This window comes from Callithrix jacchus, chromosome 7, assembly GCF_049354715.1.
Source record: "Callithrix jacchus isolate 240 chromosome 7, calJac240_pri, whole genome shotgun sequence".
Classification (NCBI taxonomy): domain Eukaryota; kingdom Metazoa; phylum Chordata; class Mammalia; order Primates; family Cebidae; genus Callithrix; species Callithrix jacchus.
The window spans coordinates 23,704,366-23,730,867 of record NC_133508.1 but is presented as its reverse complement, the minus strand read 5'-3'; the positions used below and the strand labels follow the sequence as shown (position 1 = coordinate 23,730,867).

The window sequence follows — 26,502 nt, the reverse complement described above, 5'->3', positions numbered from 1 at the left end:
TTATTAAACATCTGAAAACTGCAGAATTCTTTAGCCCTTAGCCACAGTTTCTGCTCAGAATCTTAAAGCCAGATGTGGTTCCACTGTGAGTCTTCTCAGGGCTGAGGTGGGTGCCAGTCATCAAAGTCTGGAAGGTCATGGTAGGAGTAACCCTGGCAGCTTCGGATGCATTCGGCAGGAGCATCAAATTGCCAGTAATCAGGACTGCAACAGTCTCGTCTGTCTCCACTTTGCCGATGTAGCCCAACAGCAGGAGGGGGCCTATGATAATGAGAAAGGTGCCAATCAAACACAGCACAGTGGTGACTGCAGTGGCATTCTAAGGCATCTTAAGAAGCCCCTTTTTAACCTTAGGAGGTCAGTGTAGCCATTGTCTGTGCTGGAGAGCCATGAGTATTTTACTTTACTACTAAGGATTCCAGTAGCCAAGTTGGTATGGGATGGCATCATCACACGCTGACACAGCTACAGTTAGAGCACCATGCCAGGCCACCTGCACACTGAGAGCTCGCCCGTGCTTGGCAGTGGGGGTGCCAGATGCCACATGGCACAACCACCTAGCATGGCTCACCAATCAGCCTGTTCCAGCTAGCTGCCTCATATTTCTGATTGAATGTTGGATATCATGTGTAGAAGAGTAGCGACTGAAATAAATTGTATTCACAAATGGAAATAACTGGTCTCTGAGACTGTACATACATCCATGCACATATGTATGTATACATATGTGTGTGTGTGTGTGTGTATAATTATTGTGATAGGTTGGGCCAATCAAACCAAAGTTGAGTTGAGTTTGGTTGTTGCTATTTGTTTGTTTGTTTGTTTGTTTGGATGGCGTCTCACTCTGTCACCAGGCTGGACTGCAATGGCACAATCTTGGTTCACTGCAACCTCTGCCCCCTGAGTTCAAGCCAGTCTCCTGCCTCTGACTGCCAAGTAGCTGGGACTGCAGGTTTGCACCACCACAACCAGCTAATTTTCGTAGTTTTAGTAGAGATGGGGTTTCACCATGTCGGCCAGAATAGTCTCAATCTCTTGACCTCATGACCTACCCACGTTGGCCTCCAAAAGTGGATTACAGGCGTGAGCCACCATGCCCGGCATCTTTAAAAGAAAAAAAAAAAAGACGAGTCTGGCTCTGTCATCAGGCTGGAATGCAGTGGCGTGATCTCAGCTCACTGAAACATCTGTCTCAGTAGAGACTATAGGCACATGCCACCATGCCCAGCTAACTTTTGTATTTTTTGTAGAGGTGGAATTTTGCCATATTGCCCAGGCTGTTCTCAAACTCCCAAGTACAAGGAATCCTCCTGCCTTGGCTCCCTCAAAGTGCTGGGATTACAGGTGTGAGCCACTGCACCTGGAGACAGCTTGAATACTCCTTTTGTGGTGGGTGTGTGACTCGAGTGAGAGCTGGGGTCACAGAGTGCTTTCCTCTGAATGCTGCCCCACCTCAGCTTATTAGAAGAAACTGTCCACCTGTGCCTAGAGAAGCTCTGCTCCCACGCTCTTATCCCTGCCTCAGTAGTGCACTGCTATTGCTTGGTGCTCCATAAGTGAAGGCACAGAGGATTCTCTGTGGTTCTAATCCAAACTCAGTCTTTCAGAAGTGTTGTGTGCCCAGGACCCAGAGGTGGACTTTCTCAGCATTCTTGCCCCTCTTCCCTGGGGTGGGTCATTCTGCCTTGTATCTGAAGTTGGTTTTGGGCAGGATTTTCCTATCCCTCCTGTAGTAGTAGGAAACCTCCACTTGGTGTTGGCATAGAGTTGAAGGTCCAGGACAGTTACCATTCCCCTCCCCAAGGGGAGCAACATGCTTCTTTTATTTTTCCCAATGATGTAATATATCTCCATCTGTGAGCTGTGAGCAAGAGGCTCTGCTGCCCATCCCAGCAGTTGAAAGCCTTTCCTTCTTAGAAAGGACTGGCCTGGGAGAAATAAGTAAGATATGATACCTAACACTTCTTTGCAGCATCAACCACTGATCACCTTCTTTGAGCCTGGTTGGCCAGATAGTTTGCTTCCGCTCTCCCCGAGGCTGACGACTTAGGGATAGGAGGAACCAGGGAAGGTGATTTTCTCATAGTAGGAGCTGACCTCAAGTCCGCATCAGCAACAGTGACTCTCCAAATTTGCTCCACCCCTCAGTTTTTCTCATGAGTAGGGGCAGGAAAAAAACAAAGTGTGAGTGAGTGTGAGCTCTGCTTTTAACATGTGCCCCCAGCTACTGCAGACTGCCCTGCTTACCTGCACTTGATCTTCAGAAGTTCTTTATATCTTAGTTTATTCTTCTGACCAGCTTGTGTTGAAACTGGCATGGTGCTTCTTCAGCTGTGGACAAGACCTATGAATGTTGGTCTTGTCTCTCCTCGGAGGCTCTTGTTCGTCTTTGGAATTTACATTACCTGGGTGTGACCTCAGCTCTCTGATGGGTTCAAGAAAGTTGTGATTTTGTAGTTTATCTAGATGTTTCTTGTTTTTAGTGTTGTAATGGCATTTTTTGCTTCCTAAATGGGATTCAGGAGTCTGAATTTTTTAAATAAAACTGATACAGGGCTGGGCCCAGAGGCTCATACCTGTAGTATTCCAGCACTTTGGAAGGCCCTGGCAGGAGGACTGCTTGACCCCAGGAATTTGAGACCAGCCCGGCAATATAGCAAGACTTCTTATCTACAAAAAACACAAAAATTAGCCGGGCATGGTGGTACACACTTGTGGTTCCAGCTACTTGGAAAGCTGAGGTGGGAGGATCATTTGAGCTGGAATGGTGGAAGTTTCAGTGAGCCAAGGTCACACCACTGCACTCCAGCATTTGTCATGGGGCAACATTCTGTCTTGAAGAAAAAATATCCACAAAACTGATACATACTTATTACACAATATTTGCTCCATAAGGAAATACGAAGAGAAAAAAAATTTTAAGAAAAATCTGCCTCCCAAAGATAATCACTGAAAACTTCTCATTACCACACTTTCAGACAAGTCTTGATAAAGATTTGCATTTTCAGTGAGATGCAGAAAACATCGTTCCATCCCATTGAATTTATATAATTAATTATATGTGCTATATGTATTTCACCCCACAGAGGTAGTACAATTTACATAACCTATTCCTGTCAATTTACCAGTGCCTTCCTGAGATAGTTTCTTTTCTTTTCTTTTTTCTTTTCTTTTTTTTTTTTTGCTGTTAGAAACAATGGCTTCATCATGTTTAATAAACACATTCCTGTCACCGAAGTCCCCTGGTTACAAACGTTTTTGAGTGAATAGTTTGGTAGATGTGTATTCTGCTTTGCATAGCTCACTTCCTGCAGTGAGTAGATGAACACAAAGTCTAGGAAGGTCTACAGCCAGATGAGGAAGCCAGCCCCACGCAGACTTTTGTGGCCTTCTGAACCTTTGAGACATGCTTGAGAGTTGCGTACAGTCCGGATCAGTCTGAATCCTGTATGACTTCACAGCCCAGTCATTCTACAAAGATGCCTCAGAGGCCCCTTGGCAAACATGGAGTGGCACCTTTGGGGACATCAAATGAAGAAAGTCTTGTCCTGTTTTTGGAAGGTTTGCCTAGCTTAACAATTTTGTTACAAGAAAATTCAAAAGCGATATATGTAGATAAACGTTTTGTTTTGACTCTTGGCCCCTGTCATGATGGTGCTTTGCGGCACACGGCCTCATATCTTCTCGGCGTTCCCAATTCTCAGTCTCTTCTCTCCAAATTGTTAAGTGCATGGGGTTGGGCCTTGTTCCGTGTGTTTCTATCAGCCCTTCCTCTCCCTGGCTACCTCCCACCCACTGGCACATCACTGGTGTTCAAACGTAGTTTTTTTGCATGGCAGATTTAAAAATGTTAAAATGAAAGTCAAAGTGATTGAGGTTTTAGGAAGGAAAAATCATTCTTCATCATGACAAGTCCAAAAGGTACCATTAATATATTCAATGATTTAAAGGGTACAGAGGGAAAAAGCTAAATACCTTTCATTAAGCTCAGAGAGAATGACAAATTTTCATAAGAGAGATGTTTGTGGAAATTAAATGTACTGACTCTAGGTAAGGAAAAGAAAACAGAGATATCAGGGTATGATAAGGAATATAGTTAATCTTATAGCAGTTAATAAACATAATTTGTTTCTTCTGTTATTACAAACCTTGACTACTGATTCTAATTTAAAATAGTATATTTGTTAAATTTTTTAAAATATGACTTCATGCCATGTGTGTTCCTATGCAACTGTCTTGCATGCTCTGCTCATGTACCCCAAAACCTAAAATCCAATAAAAAAAAATATATATGACTTCAGTGCTTAAAAATGGGAAGCATAATTTAAGAATCATAACTTCTTTATAAGTGAACTTTTATTTCTTAATTTTGTGAATTTTTTTGGTTATAAATATATATACAAATTCAAAAGAAAATAAGAAATGTTTATAATAAATTATTTTAAATCACTGCTGGGAATGGTGGCTCACACCTGTAATTCTAGGACTTTGAGAGGCCAAAGTGGGTGGATCACCTGAGGTCAGGAATTCAAGGCCAGAGTGGCCAACATAGTGAAACCCCGTCTCTACTAAAAATACAAAAACTTAGCAAGGTGTGGTGGCAGGCACTTGTAATCCCAGCTATTCGGGAGGCTGAGGCAGGAGAATCACTTGAACCGGGGAGGTGGAGGTTGCAGTAAACCACGATCGCACCATTGCACTCCAGCCTGGGTTACAAGAGGGAAACTCCATCTCATAAATATATATATTTAAATCGCAATATGTTATTATCTTTACAATTATTTAGTTTGTGTTTGTGTTTTCCTACTTAGGAAGTTAATTACTTGATATTAATATTAACATTCATTTTCACCTCAATCTACTCTCAGTCCAGTGTTTGCACCTGTCAGTGAAGTGACCACATAAAGACCAGTGTGTGTATTCGAGAAAGTGGAATGTCAGCAGCTGGCAAAACAAAATGACAGTTTAGTGTGGACAGAGCCAGGATTCAATAGACCACGTTGCAGCAAAGTTGAAAGTTCAACTCGAACTGGAGAGCAAACACTCTAGTCTACATGTGATGCTTTTTTGTCTCCTTTTTTAATGAAAAGAAACATTATCTTCATCATCATAATAGTCTTGTCTTTTGGAAAGGTTGAGTAATTATTTGCTTTACAGTAGATAGACGTTAGCACAGACTTATCTCTAGGTATTACATACTTGATCATTATATGAGAGCTGGGAAAAGGGAGCCTGAAAAATTGAAACTAATTTTTACTGTACATAAATTTAAGTACAGAGGGTTTTAAAATAAACGTTCAATTACTGATGTGACTTTGGATATAGTGAAATAAATATATTAATATCTTTCTACATGAAGACTTATTTTGTTCTACTGATTTGTTTTCCTAATTTTCTGGTGATTAATTATTTTAATTTGGGTTAATTTTCTTTTTTTTTTAGCGTAATGGCAAATGCTCTCCCCAACCCTGGGCCTGGGGATCTTACCCCGGTGATTTCCTTAGACTGCTGTTAATGAAATGGCAGGGAACTCACTCTGTACCCCTGGTACCTTGGGCAAAGAGGTAGTTCAAGTGGATTATGCCCTTTGAGAACAAATAGGTGGAGGGATTCCAAAAGCTGTCCATTTCATGTCACTTTGGTGACCCCCACTTTGTTGATGCCAAGGAAGACTAATAGTGACTAAGACTTTTTGTTGCTTTTATTAAATTGGTGGTATTGTTTCTTTGGCTTTCTTTTTGGCTAGTTTACTGTCACATGGGTCTTGATAAGGGAGACTCATTGTGCTTGTAGTGGTGGGTGATAGTTTCTTCCAAGAAGTGTGAGGTACTGTGTAGACAACTAAGGAAAGAGTCACTGGGTAGTTACAGGACCGTCAAAGGACTCTCCGGGCTTTTGGGTGCTGATGGAGTAGGAGTTAGAGTTTAGAGACCTAATGTAAGAAAAGCGGACTAAGTCAGTCCTGAGGGTTCTTCTATCAGGTAAATCAGAATGGCAAGTCAATCAATCCCATTACTGGGTATATACCTGAAAGAATATAAATAATTCTATTATAAAGATACATGCACACAAATGTTCATTGCAGCACTATTCACAATAGCAAAGACGTGTAATCAACCCAAATAACGACTAATGAGAGAATGGATAAAGAAAATGTGGTACATATACACCATGGAATACTATGCAGTCATAGAAAGGAATGAGATAATGTCCTTTGCAGGGACATGGACGGAACTGGAAGCTGCCGTCCTCAGCAAACTAATGCAGGAAGAGAAAACCAAACACCACATGTTCTCACTTTTAAGTGGGAGCTGAATGATGAGAACACATGGACCATGGGAGGGAACAACACACAGTAGGGCCTGTGGGGGGAGGCGTGGGAGGAGGGAGAGCATCAGAAAGAATAGCTAATGGATGCTGAGCTTAATACCGAGGTGATGGATTGATCTGTGCAGCAAACGGCCATGGCACATGTTTATCTACATATCAAACCGGCACATCCTGCACATGTACCCTGGAACTTGAAATAAAAGTTGAAGAAAAAAACAAAAGAATGACAGGTCAACCATGTCTGGGGTATGGGCTTCCATCCCTGACCATCTGCTTCTCTCTGTTAGTTTCATGAATGGCCTTATCCAGATATTTAGCTTCAACCCATGTACTGCTGAATCCCAAATTATATCTCTAGGATCAAGCCCGTCTCTCAAATTCCAGGCCCTGTCTCAGTTGCTGTATTAGTCTGTTTTCACATTGCTGATAGACATTCCCAAGACTAGGAAGAAGAGGTTTAAGGGACACATGGCTGCGGAGGCCTCACAATCATGGCAGAAGACAAGGAGGAACAAGTCACATCTTGCATGGATGGCAGCAGACAAAAGAAAGCTTGTGCAGATGAACTCTGGTTTTTAAAATCATCAGATCTTGTGAGACCCATTCACTATCATGAGAACAGCACAGGAAAGATACACCCCCATGATTCAATTATCTCTCTCCAGCTCCCTCCCACAACACGTGGGAATTATGGGAGCTGCAAGATGAGATTTGGGTGGGGACACAGAGCCAAACCATATCAGCTGCCTATTATGTGTCTTCATTCGAACAGGCCAAGGGTTCCTAAGACTTAAAGTGTTTTGGTAAATCTGAATTTATCAAAACAAACAAACAGAAAACAAAACAAAACAAAAAGAGTAGCACACAAAATTGTTCCTATTCTTATCATTTGTTTTTAGTGAATAGGGTCATTCTCCATCTAGTTGCCCAAAGAAGAAATTCCAGGCAGCTCTGTCCTCATTCAAACAGTCCCCTAAATTTTACTTCTTTTGTAATTTCTCTCAAATCTGCCTTCTCTACTTCAATTTTATTTTCTATTTTGTCTCCAGTGCTTAAACAATTCCTGGCATATAATAAGCATTTAGCAAATATTTACAGAGTGAAAGAACAAAGAGAACAGAAAAGCACTTGGCCCTGCATAAAACAGTTAATTCAAGGAACAGACAAAAATTTAAAATATGTTATTTCAATAAAAAATATTTTGGGAGACATTCAAGAGAAACTTTTTTCTATTAAGCAAGGACAGGCAGCTATGAAAAAGGAACTGTCTGAACAAAACAACAAATAACAAGTTAAAATATGCAGGATAGATCCAAGAGATCTAATACCTTTCTAATAGGATTTTTTAAAATATGTGTATTTTATTGCGTTTTAGGTTTTGGGGTACATGTGAAGAACATGCAGGATTGTTGCATAGGTACATACATGGCAATGTGGTTTGCTGCCTCCATCCCCATCACCTCTATCTGGCATTTCTCCCCATATTATCCCTCCCCAACTCCCCACCCCACACTGTCCATCACCTAGCTACCCCCGACAGACCCCAGCATGTGATGCTCCCCTCCCTGTGTCCATGTGTTCTCCATTGTTCAACACCCGCCTATGAGTGAGAACATGCAGTGTTTGATTTTCTGTTCTTGTGTCAGTTTGCTGAGAATGATGGTTTCCAGGTTCATCCATGTCCCTTAGGCAAGGACTTCATGTCTAATAGGATTTTTTGAAAGCAAAACAGGTACAATGGAAGTGAGACTATAATAAAATGCATTTTTTTTAAATGGTAGTATTAATAGGAGAATTGTTTTCAATGGGCTGACACTGTCCAGTTGCAAATGCTATGTATAAATACTGAATTATCTAAATTATATAAGACAGTGAAGACTGCCAGGGGACTATGGTTGGCATATTGTAAGTCTCAGTCCCCTTTCTCAAAGCTGCAGAAAAGCCACATTGTTATGCATTAATTCGAAAATATATATTTACTTTGTTTTATTTTCTTGCCAGGTAAGCTATGCAGCACCTATTGGGAGACATGCAGAAGAAAAGAAGGTGAAAATATTAGGATCTAAGGTACAATAATGACTAATGTGACCATTATTACTAACCTAGTTATTGTTTATATTGATGCTGGCTGTGCTTAGAAAGTAGCATTGACTTTGGACGCTACACTGAGAATTAGCCTTCTTAAGAGAAAAAGGACCTGATTGCCTCTTTACTATGATTCTGTAGCACATCTCTGCCACATCCAGGGAAGTCTTCCTCATTCATGATATGCCTACAGTTCAACTGTTAGAGATTCATTCCTTTTGCTGAAACTTTTTCCTCTTGCAAAATATACATATTACTGATAAATGGCATAAAGCTCTAATGTGATTGAGTTGGTAAGATCCTTTCTTGAGAACTGTTTTGATAGAAGAAGGGCATGATAACTGGAGGAAGCTGCTGCCTATGACAAAGAGATGGAGAGGCCACAGCAAGTGAAGGAAAATGCAATTTGCAATTTATAATATGAGGCAGCTTGTGGGGCTGATGAAGCTAGGGTTCTGATTGCTTTGTAACATGGTTTAGAGCTAATTGCTTCTAAGTTCACCATGTATAGGAAATAGAGATATGGGATCTTAAACCATTCCTATGTGTGGTAATTTACAAGTAAATAAAACTCATTGTTCCCTAGAAAAAAATATTTTTTGAGACAGGGTCTCATTCTGTCATCCAGACTGGAGAGCAGTGATGTGGTCACAGCTCACTACAGCTTTGACCTCCTGGGTTCACGCAATTTTTCCTCCTCAGCCTCCCAAGTAGCTGGGCCTACAGACACACGCCACCATGCCTTGCTAAGTTTTCATTTATTGTAGAGACAATGTCTCACTATATTGCTCAGACTGGCCTCAAACTCCTGGGCTCCAGCCATCCTTTCACCTTGGCTTTCCAAAGTGTTGAGATTACAGGTGTGAGCCGCCGTGCCCAGCCTTAAATTATTTTTGATAGCAGTTAGAATATGCATACTATTTATAGAAATTGCCTTTTCAGATTTATGGAGAGAAAAGATATATTGTTTGTGTAATTAACTTTGTGATATATTTTCTGTTGAAAGGTTGAAGACAAACTTGCTTTGGAGTCTCCAATAGAAGCATTAAAAGCTAATTTAGAGGATGAGAAACAGAAGATGGAAAGGTACTGGTAATAACAAGACATAGTGTTCATTTGTAACTAATACAATATTTAACCATCTGTAAATTTATTGTAGAATTAAGAAGGAAGCAGAACGACTAAACAAAAGCTGGGAAAAGAGATTCTCTATTCTCAGGAACAGGTACGATGAGATATATATAAATTATATTTCTCAAAATGTGACTAATCATCCTTTAAGGAAGTTGGGAACCTTGCAATTTTTTTACATATTAATGTTAAATCACCTCAAATACATCTACAAGAAATGCAAAATAATTGGTCTAAAATAGAAGAGCAATCAAAATCACAGAGAAGTAAAATGTTTTCATTTCCTCTCTTTGTTTCTGTTATAAAAGATCAGCAGGACCGACAGGCTTTGTTAATACCTGGTTTCATCAGGCCTATCTAGTCATCTGCTTTCCTAGAGCTATTAAAACCTTTTCCTGCTCATTTACACACAATGATATATAACTAGTTTGTATTGTCTTTATATATATACTTGATATATAGAGTTTGGTATGTAAAGTTGCTTTATATATCAGATTCTCTACCAGACACAACAGCTCCCATTCTTCAGCCTCTCAGATCTATTTCTCACTCATATAATCATTTTGTTTCTCTCCCCCTTTACCTTTTTCTTTTCCTTTTTTTTTTTTTTTTTCTTTCTTTTTCTTTTTTGAGATAGAGTCCTGCTCTGTCACATAGGCTGGAGTGCAATAATGTGATCTTGGCTCACTGCAACCTCCAACTCCCAGGCTCAAGTGATTCTCTTGCCGCAGCCTCCTGAGTAGCTGGGATTACAGGTGACCACCACAACACCTGGCTAAATTTTTTCTATTTTTAGTAGAGATGGAATTCCTCCATGTTGGCCAGGCTGGTCTCAAACTCCTGACCTGAGGTGATCCGCCTGCCTTGGCCTCCCAAAATGCTGGGATTACAGGTGTGAGCCATCGTGCCTGGCTTCTCTTTACCTTTTTCAAAATGGAGAAAGTGAAACTGTAAAATTCTGAAAAGGACAAAAACAACGTAAATTGAAAAAAATGCTTATTTTTTTCCCTTACTCTAACATATTAACATTAAAAATCTATCTTCTGTTTAGTTGTGTTCTGCCATCATTTCCCCCAGATTCTCTTCCTTAACACATGAGAGAAATACTTTTGCAATATTCCTTCACAGTCAAGCATCATCCAGGCACATGGGGTTCAATGTTGCTCTGATGGAGGCCAGAGGAGGTCAGACTTGAAGCTTATACATAGATCATGGGGTGGCAATGCCCTACGTTTGCACTGTATTTCATAAGCACACACTATGGATCTTCTGTGTATAAACTTCTATACCTGGCTGTGTATATTACATGGAAATAATTAATCCTAAGTGAGGAGGCACAAAGAATCCACACCAAGACAGAAAAAATCCCAGGATTGAGAGTAAAAAGACACTGTGGTAAAATGTTCTGCTTTATTCGGTTTTGTGCTGAAACGATCCCCTACCCATGTTTTATGTATGTGCTGATAAGCATTTCGTGCTGCGTAACGTGTGCGTAGTATCACCCACCCTAACTCCCTCACGTGGTTATTTAAGATCAGAATGTGGATACATGTGAGACCAAACAAAATTTAAATAGGTCCTTGACTTCATTTCCCTGCACGTAGGTTTTGGATTCTCTCTAGAACTGAATAAAAGGACTTTCCCTTACTGTTTTCCATAGGGTTCACTTTCATCCTGAAGATTTACCTTGTCTCTGACCCCACAGGATTTACCCTATTCTTCAATGATGATTTACAAGAACGTATCAGTTTTACTTCTTCTTCCTCCTCCTCCTCCTCCTCCTCCTCTTCTTCTCCTTCTTCTTCTTCTCCTTCCTCCTTCCTCCTTCCTCCTTCCTTCTTCCTCTTCTTCTCCTTCTTCTCCTTCTTCTCCTTCTTCTTCTCCTTCTTCTCCTTCCTCTCCTTCTCCTCCTTCTCCTCCTTCTCCTCCTTCTCCTCCTTCTCCTCCTTCTTCTTCTCCTTCTCCTCCTCCTCCTCCTCCTCCTCCTCCTCCTCCTCCTCCTCCTCCTCCTCCTCCTCCTCCTCCTTCTTCTTCTTCTTCTTCTTCTTCTTCTTCTTCTTCTTCTTCTTCTTCTTCTTTCTTCTTCCTTTTCATGGAGTTTTTACTCTCATTGCCCAGGCTAAAGTGCAGTGGCACGATCTCAGCTCACTGCAACCTCCAGTGATTCTCCAGCCTCAGCCTCCCAAGTAGCTGGGATTATAGGTGCCCACCACCATGCCTGCCTAATTTGTTTGTATTTTTAGTAGAGATGTAGTTTCATGTTTTACTTCTAATTCATTTGCTGTTACCCAAGATGTTGACAATCATATTAATCATTTTGGTCTCTGCAGTCTTTATGTTGATATCTAAATATTTAGGAAAGCAGAAATATTTATTACTACACAGTATGTTTTTCATTTAATCAACTAATTGGGACACTGTAGATTATGTCTCTCTACCTAGGCTGCAGCTCCAGGTATTAATTCAAAGTGGCATATATGGCACTGTAGAGAGTGCATTTGTACAGAGTGTACCATGGTGTGGTATGGAGATTAATTGTGAAGTCACAGACTTACATGGGCTAACACAGTTGTTTTATTTCACTGTAACTGATCCCAGATTAGGAGCGTTCATTTTTGTTTAGTAGAGAAAAAAACCTCACCGTAGTCAAGGTCAGAGTCCAATCCAATAATTTCTGTCAATTCATGATTTATATTGAGTCCCCGTCCAATTCAGGACTTCATTTCCAAGCTTCTTTTCCATCTCTGCTGAGTTCTTATTTCCAGGAAGATTGAATGTGTGCAGTGCTGACAAGGGTTGGGCTGGTCCTTCCTCTTGGTGTGCCAAGCTTGGTCATCATTGTCACACAAACGGTATGCAGGTGTGGCACATCAGTTTCAGAAAATATCCTTACCTGGCGGATGCCATGGTGATACCACTGTTTCCACCTCCACCCCAGGCGGCAGTCCACATGCATCCACCTGAGCCACCTCTGTTCTGCCTGATGGGCTCTGGGCCAGGCAGACTCACTTTTGCACACTGCGCTTCCAAACCACATAGAAAGGTTACAGGTGGTGCCCATGTCATTCTGGCTTGCATATCTGGAAGAGATCCATGCACACATCCCTTCTCCTTCCCTCCTGTCCTCTCATTCAGAGCACTAGATTGCCATCCCAGAGAGACTGCAAACATCAGAAATCTAGATGTGGCATGCAAGGTGAAGGCCCACTCTACTCATGTAGTTCCCTCACCTTGGAATCCACTGTAAACAGAAATTCTACAGGGCTCCTTACTCAACAAAGTGAACACCTATGTCCTCACCACACAGGTAAAGAAAGAAGGAATTCGCAGTGGCTTCATGGTCCCTGTGCCCATCCAGTGCCTGTCCCTTCTCCTTCTCCCAATTAGCAAATATTCTGAATTGAATGCTTATCATTCCCTTGGAGAAAGTTTTCAGTGACATTCAATTTGTCATAAAAATTGGGCTATTCCAATTTTCAATTTCTTCTAATCATTTTGATAATTTATGTTGTCTTATATGTTTAGGAATCTTCTCATTTCATTGAATTGTCAAATTTGTTGATATAAAGTTATTCATAATATCCTCATATTATATATATATATGTGGCAGTCATGTGTCACTTGATGACAGGGATAGATTCAGAGAAATGTGTAGTAGGTGATTTTGTCATTGTGTGAGCGTCTTAGAGGTGCTTACAAACCTAGATGGCATAGTCTACCACATACCTAGCCTCTACAGGATAGCCTGTTGCTCCCAGGCTACAAACCTGAGCAGCATGGGACTACAACAGAATACTGTCAGCAATTGTAACGCAATGGCAAGTATTTATGCATCTAAATATACCTAAACGTAGAAAAGATACAGTGAAAATACTGTATAAAAGTTAAAGAATGGTCCACCTGTATAAGGCACTTACCATGAACGGAGCGTGCAGGAGTGGAAGTTGCTCTGGGTGAGCCAGTGCGTGAGTGGTGAGTGAATGTGAAGACCTGGATATTACCATCCACTACTGTAGCTTTTGTAAGCACTGGACACCCCGGCTATATTGGATTTACAAACAAAATTGTTTTTTAGTAACAAATTAACCTTAGCTTACTGTAACTTTTTTACTTTACAAACTTGCTAATTTTTTAAATTTTTTGACTCTTTTGTAACAACACAGCTTTAAACACAAACATACAGTACAGCTATACAAGATTATTTTTTCACATGGTGGTGCACACCTGTGGTCCCAGCTACTTGGCAGGCTGAGAAGTGGGAGGATCACTTGAGCCCAGGAGGTTGAGGCTGCAGTGAGTTGTGATCACGCCTTGCACTCCGGCCTGGGTGACAGAGTGAGACCCTGTCTCAAATATACATATATCATTTTTTTCTTTATATTCTTATTCTATAAGCTTTTGTCTATGTTTAATTTTTTTTTTTTTTTTTTTTACTTTTTAAACTTTTTTGTTAAAAGCTAAGATACAAACACACACATTAGCCTAGGCCTACACTGGGTGAAGACTGTGGAGATGTTACCAGGCAGTGAGAACTTTTCAGCTCCATTATAATCTTACAGGAGCACCACTGTATATACAGTCCCTCTTTGACTGCACTTCATTATGCAGGCATGACTGTATCTGTAAGATCTGGTGATGTTTCTTTTTCATTTCTGATATTTGTGTTTCATTCCTGAGAATTTGCGTTTTTCTCCTTTTTTCTTAATCTGTTGGGAATTACTAATTTTATGTTATTTATTTCAAAGAAACTCTCTTTGCTGAACTTTTCTCATATGTCTTTTCATTGACTTTTTTACATATTAATTTTAAAACTTTTTTTCTTTCTAACTTTTATTCTAGGTCAGAGGTTATGTGTGCAGGTTTATTACATGGGTAACTTGCATGTCATGGGGGTTTGGTGTACATAATTTTGTCACCCAGGTAATCAGCATAGTTTTTCAATACTCACCCTCCACCAAACCTTCACCCTCAAGTAGGCCCTGGCGTGTGTTGTTCCCATCTTTGTGTCTATGTGTACTCAGTGTTTTGCTCCCACTTATAAGTGAGAACATGTGGTATTCGGTTTTCTGTTCCTGTGTTAGTTTGCTTAGGATAATGGCCTCCAACTCCATCCACATTGTTACAAAGGAAAATGATTTCATTCATTTTATTACTGTGTAGTATTCCATGGTGTATATGTACCACATTTTTTTATTCAGTTCACCATTAATGGGCATCTAGGTTGATTTCATGTCTTTGCTGTTGAGAATAATGCTGCAATGAACATACATGTGCATGTATCCATGTGGCAGAACAATTTATACTCCTTTGGGTATATACCCAGCAGTGGGGTTGCTGGGTCGAATAGTAGTTATATTTAAAGTTCTTTAAGAAATCTCAGACTGATTTCCACAGTGGCTGATTTGCATTCCCATCAACGGTTTCTCTACATCCTCATCAGCACTTGTTACCTTTTGTCTTTTTGATCATAGCCATTCTAACAGGAGTGAGGTGGTACCTTATTGTGGTTTTGATTTGCAGTTTCCTGATGATGAGTGATAATGAGCAATTTTTCATCTGCTTGGCCATTTGTATGTCTTCTTTGGAGGAATATCTATTCAGTTCCTTTGTCCACTTTAAAATCGGGTTGTTTTCTGCTTTTCTTGTATATTTTGAGTATTAACCCTTTATGAGATGTCTGGCTTGCAAATATTTTCTTCCATTCCTTAAGTTGTCTTTCATTTTGTTGTTTTCTTTGCTGTGAGGAAGCTCTGTGGTTTGAGATAATCTATTTATTCATTTTTGTTTTTGTTGCTTATTCATCTGGTATCATATTCAAAAAATCATTGCCAAAGGCCAACATGAAAAAGCTTTCTCTCCTATGTTTTTTTCTATGAGTTTTATGATTTCAGGTCTGATGTTTAGGCCTTTCATTCATTTCGAATTAATTTTTGTGTGTTGTCTAATATAGAAGTTTAATTTCATCCTTTTGCATGTAAATATCCTGTTTCTTCCGCATCATTTATTGAAGAGACTAACCCTTCCCCGATTGTATATTCTTGTCACTCTTGTCAAAAATTAGTTGGCCATATATGCATGAGTTTATTTCTGAGCTCTCTATTCTGTTCTATTGGTCTAAGTGTCTACTCTCATGTCAGCACAATCATACTGTTTTGATTGCTATTCCTTTGTAATATAGTTTGAAATCAGGAAGTGAGTTGCCTCCAGCTTTGTTTTTATTTTTTTGTTTACAAAAGTGCTTTGGCTAGTTGGTTTATGGTTCTGTAAAAATTTAGGATTTTTCCTACTTCTGTGAAAAATGCCATTGCAATTTTGGTAGCAACTGCATTTAATCTGTAAATTACTTGGGTAGTATAGACATCTTGACAATATTACTTCTTCTAATTCATGAATGAAAAAAGATATATTTTCATTTATTTGTATCTACTTTAATTTCTTCAATGTTTTATAGTTTTCAAGATACAGATCTTTCACCTTGTTGGTTAAATTTGTGCCTACATATTTTATTTTTTGGATAGTATAAAGGGTATTTTTTAAAAATTTCTTTTTGGAGAGCTAATTATCAGTATATAGAAACACAATTGATTTTTGTATGCTTATTTTGTATCCTGTAACTTTACTGAACTCATTTATTAGCTCTGATGGTTTTTTGATAGAGTAATTGACTTTCGCTCTTATCTTTATTGTTTCCTTCCACTTTTTAATGTTTTGCTTGCTCTTTTTACTAGATTTTAAGGAGGAAGCCTAGATCATTGATTTTTCAGACTTCTTTTTTTTTAATATATGCATTTAACGCTATATATTTTCTTCTAAGTATTGTTTGAGCTGCCTCCCACAAGTTCTGATATATTATATATTTATCATTACTCAAACAAAATTTTCTCAATTCAGTTTGATTTTTTCTTTGATCCATGGGTTATTTAGAAGTAATAAGGGCTAAGCACAGTGGCTTATGCCTGTAATCCCGGTACTTTGAGAGACCGAGAGAGGGGAATTGCTTGAACTCAGGAGTTTGAGATCAGTCTGGGCAACAAAGTGAAACCCCATCTCTACAGAAAAATTTAAAAAATAACTGGGTGTTGTGGCATGCACCTGTAGTCCCAGCTACATGGGAGGCTGAGGCAAGAAGATTGTTTGCACCCACGAGGTCAAGGCTGCAGTGAGCCCTGTTCATGCCACTGCACTCCAGCTTGGGTGACAGAGTGAGACCTTTTCTCATTAAAAAAAAGGAAGTAATATGTTTTATTTCCAGTAAGTCGAAGATTTGCTTCTTATATTTCTAGTTTAATTATCTTCTGCTCAGAGAACTTACTATGAATAATTTTAATCTGTTAAAATGTCTTTATATTTGTTTTAGGACTTAACCTATGGACAATTTTTTAAAAAATGTTTTTATTCTTGAAAAGAATGAAAATTATATCATTGATGGGTGTAAGTTCTAAATATTTTAATGAGGTCAACCTATTAATTTTGTTGTTTCTACTTTTACATACTTATTAATTTTTTGCCATCATATCCAACTACTGAGATAGAAGTATTACATTTTCTACTATGATTACAGATGTATCTATTTCTTATTTTACTCCATCATTTTTGCTTTACATAGTTTACGTCTTACTTGTTGGGTACCCACAATTTAGATTTTGATCTCATCTTGTGAAGTTACCAGTTATATTTATCATTATGAAATGTTTTTATCTTTAGTAATGCTCTTTAGCTTAATGTCTGATTAACTATTAGATTGAGTAATGGTGTATTTTTTTCAAATATTTTTTTTCAACCATCTTATTTCTGTATTTGAATGTGTTTCTTGTCATCAGCATAAAACTGTGTTTTTAACCTAATCTGTCAGCTTTATTTACTTAATTGGCATGCTTTATTTATTTACTTTTAGTGAAAATACTATAGTTGGTTTTGTACCTACTACTTAACAAGTTGTTTTCTATGTGACTAACCTGCTTTATATTATTTCTTTCTATGTGACTAACCTGCTTTATATCATTTCTTTCTATGTGACTAACCTGCTTTATATCAATCATTTCTTTCTATGTGACTAACCTGTTTTATATCAATCATTTCTTTCTATGTGACTAGCCTGCTTTATATCATTTCTTCTTCTCTCCTTTTGCCTTGTTTTTCACCAATCACCTTTTTTATTCCATGTTTTCTTTTATTAACTTGTTATTCATTTTCTTTTTTTTAAATTTCTCTTCTGTAAAATTTTATTCTTAGCTTATTGCAGTGTTATGGAAATTACTATTGATGCCACTTTTCCAAGTATTCTAGAACCTTAGGCTATTTACACTCCATTTAATCCTCTCCCACATTTTAATTTTAATTCTCTCTCCATTTTTTTAACTCCATGAAATGTTTCTATCGTTGTTTGGTATACTCAGTATTCATTTATATTTACTCAAACATTTATTTTTTGTTGAGCTTTTCCTTTTTTCCTGCTTATTATGTTTTCATCTGAGCTCGTTTTCATGCTGCCTGAACAGCTCTTACATTTTCTGTTTCTTCATTTTAATACAGGTTTGCTGGCAAATAATTCCTCTCAGCTTTTCTTCAGAGGAAAATGTCATTATTTTACCTTCATTATCAAAGAAAGTTTTTGCCAAGCATAGAGTTCTATGTTGGCAGTTACTTTTTCAGCCCATTAATAATGTCAGTACATTGTATACTGGCCTTCATTGTTGCTGTTGAGAAGCCAGCTGTCAGTCTTATTGTTGCTCCTTTAAAGATTATGCTTTTTTCACGTCTGGGTACTTTAAATTTTTGACTTGGTCTTTGGTTGTCATTGATTTTCTTATGACGTCCCTAAATGTAGTTCCTTTTATTTATCTGGTCTAGCTCTTGCATCTATGGGTTGATGTCATTTCTGAATTTTGGAAAAGTCTTAGCTATTATCTTTCCATGTATTATTACTGCTTCATGCTTACCTACTCTGATCCTCCTGCTTCCTTCTTAAAAACAACAACAACAACAACCATGTGATTACATTGGATTTACCAAATAATCTAGAAAAATTACTGTATCTCAAAACCTGTAACTTACTACATCTGCAAAGTTCCTTTTACTATGTTAGGTAGCATACTCAGAATTTCCAGGAATTAGGAAGTAGATATTTTCATGGGGGGCAATGTTCATTCTACTACAGTCAACCTTCTGGCCCCCAATCAATCATGCTTATCCTGCCTGCCAAATGCATTTACCACACCCCAATATCCCCCAAAGTCTCAACCCACTACAGCAGCAACTCAATTCTAAAACCTCACATAAGAGTTATCAGCCTCGTTTGCATTATCTAAATTAGGTATGGTAAGGCTCAGGTTATAATTCATCCTGGGACAAAATCTCTCTCCATATGTAGACTTGTGAAATTATATATTATTTGCTCTCACATACAATAGTGGGAAAGGCATTTGTATTGACATGAATGTCAATAATAGCCATAAACGTTCTTGTTTAAAAGGGGAGAAAGTAAAAGTGAAAAAGAGTCACTTGTCCAAACAATGTTGACATTGTTTCAGCATAACTCATTGGGTTTCAAGGCCTGGGCTAATTCTCTGTGACTCAAGGTCCCACCTTCTGGGCCCAAAGCACTACTACTGAGTCATACTTCCTCTTTCATCTAAGGTGACACATGTTTGACACTGAGTAGTTTTATCAGTCTGTTTCTTGTCTGTAGAATTTTGGAAATTCAATAACCTTATTTCATTTATTTCCTTTCTCTGTCCTTTTTAGTTCAATCTGGCAGTGTTGTTGCTGATATAACATTCTCAAAACCTTGTGGGTCTCCCATGTTTCTCATGGGAAATCACTTCATTAGACAGGAGGCTCCTTCTCAGTTCTTTCCTAAATAATTCCATCTCTATTTTGGACTCCTACTGAGATGGCTAAGGGGATGTCACACATCTAATCTCTTTAAAGAGCTTTTGTGTGAGTAAATAGTGTGGGTTTTGTCCCTTCCTAGACTCTACCTAAAGGTTGTCCAGCCATTCTCTTGCTTTCTCTACAGAGTACATCTTCTTAACAGCGAATCTCCTAATTTTAGCATCATTTGCAATCAAAGATAGGCTAAGAGTTTCCCAAATAGCTAATATATATGTGGCATTTCAACATACTGTAGTTCTTATCTTTAAAGGGTAATTTCTCCAATCTGATTATCTTTGATATGTGATTTCTCCAATCATAAGTCAACAGGAGCTCTTTCAAGTTGATTACTGTGTTCTTTTGACATAATCTTTAATGACTTTGTTGAATTCTGGTAGAATAAAATATCCCAGGTTCATTCTGTGCATTTATTGCCTTAGATCTAGAAACAGTCATTTCTCAAAGATTCTCTGAATTATTTAATGAGAAATGCTTTTTGAAATCACAGTTTGGGGACTAGGAATGATCATTGCCATTATTTTTGTGCCTTTTCCGAGCTGGAAAACATGCTTTTTGTTTTGTTTTTGTTTTCTTGGGGAGACAGGGTTTTACTCTGTCATCCAGGCTGGAGTGGAGTGGTATGATCATGGCTTACTGCAGCCTTGACCTCCCAGGCTCAGGTGAACCTCCTACCTCAGCCTCCTGAGTCGCTGAGACTACAGGTGTATACCACCATGCCCTGTTATTTTGTTTGTTTGTTTGCACAGATGAGGTTTCACCATGTTGCCCAGGCAACATGTAGTTTTAAAAAGGAAAAAGATAGTATGTTCATGCTAATATTTTCAAATTTTTATTTGGTAATATTTTAAATTTTTAATGTAGTTTGCTACATTAACATAATGCTTACTTGCTTTATCCTATAATTTCCATACATTTAACTTTCATCAGTTTTTTTAAATTTCAGCTTTCATGTCCTTAAGAATGAGATGTTTACAAGACACACACTGTTTCGTCAGTTTGCAGTACTTGCTGACACATCCTTCAATTATATTGTAAGTGCATGTAACATTTAGATGCTATTTGTCTTTTTGAATATACCTGTCTGTTTCTTTCTGTTCTCATTTGAGGTTTATGGAGCCCCTGTCATTAAAGGCTCTAGAGATACTACATGGCTGTCACTGCTAGATGCTGAGGGTGTAAGGCAAAGTGCCTGAACCCAAAGAGCTCAGTCCAGTGTGAGAGGTAAATGTGTAAACAAATTGCTACAGCACAATATGGCTGAGCTATACTATGGACAATTTTGGAAGAGGGGGACTCAGTCTGCCTGGAGCATATCTGTCAGTCTGCCTATTTGTGGCCATGTATGTAATGTTGGGAAATATCACAGTTCAAAGTCTAAGCTTCCAGTCACATCTAAAGGAAAGAAGACAGGAGACTTGTTTCTAGTGCCACACCATTCAGTTCACATTAGAGGTCGTGTAATACATACAGCCCAATTCTATATTATGTTATTTAACCTATTTGACGTACTGTTTTCATTTGGGGGGTTCTAAGTGTTAAGGTAAATGATGCCCAGTGCAGAAATATATCTAGTACATTTCAACTAATAAATAAATCAAAATGAGACAAACTTTGTTGAGCACCTGCTGTGATACTAAATGCTCTAAGGAAAGTCGAGTTTGTGGGGAAGGGCCTAAGAAACATAAAATATATAAATACATGCTCATTTTTTTTTGCTTTGAAAAGCATACAATCTAGAATCATTTTCTTTCTGAAATTTTTTTTCAACATTTGTCACTTAAGACCATTTTCTAAATTTAAATTGCTGCAGGAAGTACACTCCAAGATGACATTAAATTAATTCCTGTTTGTAACCAAGTTAATAATTGATTTCTCTGAAATGTTCCCAAACTGATCCACATAGGTAGGAATATATATCGTGTCTTTTTTCCCCTCTTGGTTTTTCCTCTTCTCATCTGCAGGTTATAATTTTAGTTGGAGTAATTCTCATTTTAGAAATTTAATCAGTTAAGCAAATAAAACACTGGAGGATCCAGGAGAACATGGTGCCACTCAAAATCAAGCTTTGTTATGATTGTTAACTGGTAACATTTTCGGTCCAAATCTGAATTTTCCAGGCTTTATGAAACAGACATCTAAATGTCAAAACTATGTCAATTCAAGCACATGAGTTCATCCAGTATTTTCCTTGACAACAATCTTGACCCTGCCCTCAAGTGGCCAAGCAGTTCACCTTCCTGTGGAGGCGGATGGAGCTTCATCTGGTCTAGAATCCATCCATGTCCCCTATTTCCTGGATTCAAAGTTTATGAATCTCCATCTATATATCCACACAGTATATTGACACATGAGATACTCACCAGAGTGAATACAGATTTTCAAATACTTAAGAACAACTGATGGGGAAGGGGAGAGAAACATTAAGCAAGTGAATGTGTGAGTTTTAGATCCACTAACACTGTCCCTTGGTTCCTTCTCTCTAGTCACTCATCCACCTCACGAATATTTGTTGAGTACACATACCTACCAAGCACCAAACTACATGCTAAGCATAACATAGTGAACAAGACAAAAATGTCTCTTTGTGAAACTGTAAATTCCATTAAGTGATGAACTGGTCCATCTTATAAACCATTGTACTTGCAGAGCTTAGAATAGTGCCTGACCTACAGTGTGGAAAAGATAGGCATTAATAGGGGAACATCGGACTTTAAATTACAAATTTGGATAAATGCTGTGAAAGAAAAAGTTTGCTATTGTGTTACTATTGGGGTATATTTTACATATGGTTAAATGCACAAATATTAAGTGTACCATTTGAAGAGTTTTGCTTTGTAACCATCTCGTAAGTCAAGGCATTGAGCATTTCCATCATCCCTGCAAGATCCTTCATGTCCCTTTGCAGATAATACATTGCCCCCTTCCTCACACCATATAAGCATTGTTCTGGTTTCTATCACTACAGGTTAGTTTTGCCTGTTCTTAAATTTATGTAGATGGACTCATACAGTTTATATTCTCTTATGTCTGGCCCATTTTACACAGCTTTAAGATTTACCCATGTTATTGCAGGTATCCATGGCAGTTGTTCCTTCTTAAGTTCCTTTGTAATGTTGGGTAGTATCCCATGACATGAATAAACCACCATTTGTTTATCCATTTCCCGTTGTTGGACAAATGGGCTCTTTCCAGTTAGGGTTATTATGGAAAAAAAAGCTGCTATAAACATAAACATTCTTTTACAAATCACTTGTGAAAGTATGTTTTAATATCTCTTAGGTAGGACTGAAATGGCAAGGATACAGGAAGTGTGTGTGTTTAACTGTGTAAGAAACCACAAAGACACATGCATGTGTATGTTCATTGTCTCACCATTCACAACAGCAAAGACATGGAATCAACCTAAATGCCCATCAATGATAGACTGGAAAAAGAAAATGTGGCACATATACACCGTGGAATACTTTCCTGTCCTTTGCAGGGGCATGGTTGAAGCTGGAAACCATCATTCTCAGTAAACTGACCAACAGAAAACCAAGCACCACATGTTCTCACTCATAAGTGGGTGTTGAACAATGAGAACACATGGACACAGGGAGGGGAACATCACACACTGGGGTCTGTTGGGGGCAGGAGGGTTAGGGGGGATAGCAGGGGTGGAGGGATTAGGGAGGGATAACATTAGGAGAAATACCTAATGTAGGTGATGGGGGGATGGATGCAGCAAACCACCATGGCGTGTGTATACCTGTATAACAAACCTGCATGACCTGCATGTGTACCCCAGAACTTAAAGCATAGTAATAATAATAATAATAATAAAGAAAGTCTGGTTCTACTATCTTTTGTTTATGCTAGCAAGTACTCATGATGTATATGCAGATTTTTGACAATGAGCTGCTCACTTTCCTTGGAGCCTTATTCATAAAAGTTCTCTGAGGACTTGGCTAAACAGGAATTTTTCCATAAAAGGTTTAAATGTGCTTCTTTCGGTTGCCATAAGCACCATTATTCTGGAATTAGTTTTTTTAGCTTATGGCTTTACAGACCACCTTGTGAATTCAGCTGGCAAATGGTATGGGCTAGTAATGGTTAGGAATTCACAGGTTTCTTAAAAATGTTCATCAACTAGTGGTCAAACTTGGAAACAGGCATTTTCCTCAAGCTGCTTGGGGAAGCCTCATTTGAGGTCGTATTTGACCTTTACTGTGGTTATAGCTTTTCAGCCCCAGACTTACAGGGGGTGGAAGTGTCTTGTTAAATTCCACACCTTAGGTGGGTCCTGAGTTTTGTCCTCTGCTCCCACACCATAGGAACCTTTGACAACTCATGCATATATTCCAGAAGTTTGGCAGATGCCCTCAAAGTGAATGAGAGCTCCAGAGTGGGTCCTGGGTTTCTATCTTCTCTTAGTCTTGAACCTCAGTATTCCTGCTTGCTTACTTGCTTTGTTTGTTTTTGTTTTTGAGACAAGGTCTTGCTCTTTCACCCAGGCTAGAGTGCAGTGGCATATTCAATGCTCACTGCAACCTCAACTTCCTGGGCTCAAGTCATTCTTCTACCTCAGCCTCTGCAGCCCCCCAAGTAGCTTAGACTATAGGCATGTGCCATTACACCTGGCTAACTTTTGTAGTTTTTGTAGAGATGGGGTTTTGCCATGTTGCCCAGGCTGGTCTCAAACTCCTGGGCTCAAGCGACCCTTCCACCTTGACCTCCCTAAATGCTGGGATTAGATGTGTGAGCCACTGTGCCTGGCCCCTGCCTTTTCATCAGCTTACAGCAACATTGAAGGATATGAGAAATGAAGGCAGGGCACGGTGGCTCACGCCTGTAATCCCAGCATTTTGGGAGGCCGAAGGGGGGCGGATCACAAGGTCAGGAGTTCAAGACCAGCCTGGCCAATATAGTGAAACTCTGTCTCTACTAAAAATACAAAAAATTAACTGGGCATGGTGGCAGACATCTGTAATTCCAGCTACTCAGGAGGCTGATGCAGGAGAATCGCTTGAACCTGGAAGGCAGAGATTGCAGTGAGCCAAGATTGTGCCATTGCACTCCACCCCAGGCAACAGTGTGAGACTTCCTCTCAAAAAAAAAAAAAAAAATGAAATGAAATGAAAGTCTTATTTGGATTTAAGTTCCATGTCTGTGTTTTATTCCCAAGTAATCTTTCCATATCACATCCAAAAGTCCTTGGCATTTCATCTCAGCCTGTTCATTTCCAGAGTCTTCTGTCTACATTTCCTTGAATCCATATATTCTTATACTCCATTGTTCCAGCCAAAAGGCTTAAGGAGATTTTCATCTAGATCTCAAATAGATCATTTTTAGACGTATGTGCTTCTTTTAATTTCAGGCAACTGTTTTCCTTAACTGATTTCAGGAAACTGTCTTCTTTAACTTGGGAATCAGGATACCACTGCTGTAGCATCTAGTAACTAGGAGGTGGTAGGGATGATCTTGTGGCTTCCACCAGCTGCAAGTTTCAATTTTGGGGACACTCAAAAGGAAGTAGAGTCAGGAGAGATACCAAGGAAAAGAGTTTTCTTAAATTTTCTTTCAAAGTGGCCCGAAGAAGAAAGAGGCTCTATCCTGTTGGAATAAAGAAAATGATTTTCCCAGCCATATTTGAGCAAATAAGTGACAAGTATAGTTTTCATATCTTGGTCAACTAAAGGCTGGAGAACATTAAAATCCATTTGATTTGATTAACATTTCCTCCTGATATCACAGTACATATCTTTTGTGTCTTTCAGAAAGTAAAACCCTTATTTGTGCAGTCTAAAACAACCTTGATGGGTACAGCCTCTTCAAGTCATGGAACATCTTCAGTAAGTAGCCTATTTTTCTCCATTAAATATTTATTGAGTTGATATTATTTAACTGAAGTAATGAAATGCTTGGTTCGCTCACAGATAGACAGTAAGCATGCGGTTGGAGCCAGTGATCAGGCATTCCCTCAACTTTCACCAAGAGGTAAGAAACTTGATTGTTGGAAAAGAGGTTCACACCAGAATGGCTGCTTAGTCTAGATTAATTTTGCTTTTCTTTTTTACCCTGAGGTATTTGGTATTCTGGCTGAATACCTTACATTTTCAGCCAATTTATAAAATGATTGCACAAATAAACTGAATAAAAGAATACTAATATACACTTCTGACTATTGATCACTGCTAATTGAAAATCAATCTAGGCCAGGTGCAATGTCTCATACCCATAATCCTAGCACTTGGGGAGGCTGAGGGAGGATCACTTGAAACCAGGAGTTTGAGATCAGCCTAGGCAACATATAAGACTCTACCTCTCCAAAAACAAAATTAGCCAGGCATGGTGGCATGCAACTGTAACCTCAGCTACTCAGGAAGCTGAGGGTTTGCTTGAGCCCATGAGCTCAAGGCTGCAGTGAGCCAAGATCATGCCGCTGTACTCCATCCTGGCTGATAGAGTGAAACTGTGTTTAAATTAAAAAAAAAAAAAATTAGTTATACTTCAAAACCAGAAACTGCCTTCATTAGAATCTCGTTTCTTTTATTTTTCTTTCTTTCTTTCTTTCTTTTTTTAAGACAGAGTCTCGATCTGTCGCCAGGCACCAGGCTAGAGTGCAGTGGTGCAATCTTGGCTCACTACAGCCTCCACCTCCTGGGTTCAAGCAATTCTCCTGCCTCAGCCTCTCAGGTAACTGGGACTACAGGTGCATGCCACCATGCCCAGCTAACTTTTTTTGTATTTTTAGTAGAGATGGGGTTTCACCATGTTGGCCATGATGGTCTCGATCTCTTGACCTCATGATCTGCCTGCCTTAGCCTCCCAAAGTGGTGGGATTACAGACTTGAGCCACCGTGCCTGGCCTCATTTCTTTTTTTAAATTAAACTTCCAACAAACCTGAAGCTCCTGTTAAATTCTTATTTTTTTCCAACTTAATAATTAAAAGAAAAGTAGGCTGGGCCTGCTTACACCTCACACTTGTAGTCCCAGTACTTGGGATACTTGAGTCCGGGAGCTCTAGGCCAGCCTGGGCAACCTGTCTGTTTCAGCCTCCTGAGTAGCGTGTCCATAGGTGC

General features: G+C 39.0%; 1 protein-coding gene across 12 annotated transcripts in view; it reads left to right on the top strand.

Annotated features, from left to right (window-relative positions):
• Positions 1 to 26,502, top strand: part of C7H10orf67 (chromosome 7 C10orf67 homolog) — a 120,330-nt gene that overhangs the window by 69,308 nt on the left and 24,520 nt on the right. For 10 of the 12 annotated variants that reach the window (XR_004745530.3, XM_078332934.1, XM_017974103.5 and 7 more), the window contains 6 exons: positions 8,332 to 8,397; positions 9,422 to 9,501; positions 9,575 to 9,640; positions 20,384 to 20,471; positions 25,197 to 25,271; positions 25,356 to 25,416. Coding sequence is in view for 10 of the 12 variants with exons in the window: in XM_078332934.1 (XP_078189060.1) it covers positions 8,332 to 8,397; positions 9,422 to 9,501; positions 9,575 to 9,640; positions 20,384 to 20,471; positions 25,197 to 25,271; positions 25,356 to 25,416 (436 nt within the window). In the remaining 2 variants the exon portion in view is untranslated. Of the gene's footprint in view, positions 1 to 8,331; positions 8,398 to 9,421; positions 9,502 to 9,574; positions 9,641 to 20,383; positions 20,472 to 25,196; positions 25,272 to 25,355; positions 25,417 to 26,003; positions 26,324 to 26,502 lie in introns of those variants that run through there. The other 2 variants (XM_054258505.2, XR_004745531.3) reach the window with 2 other exon arrangements.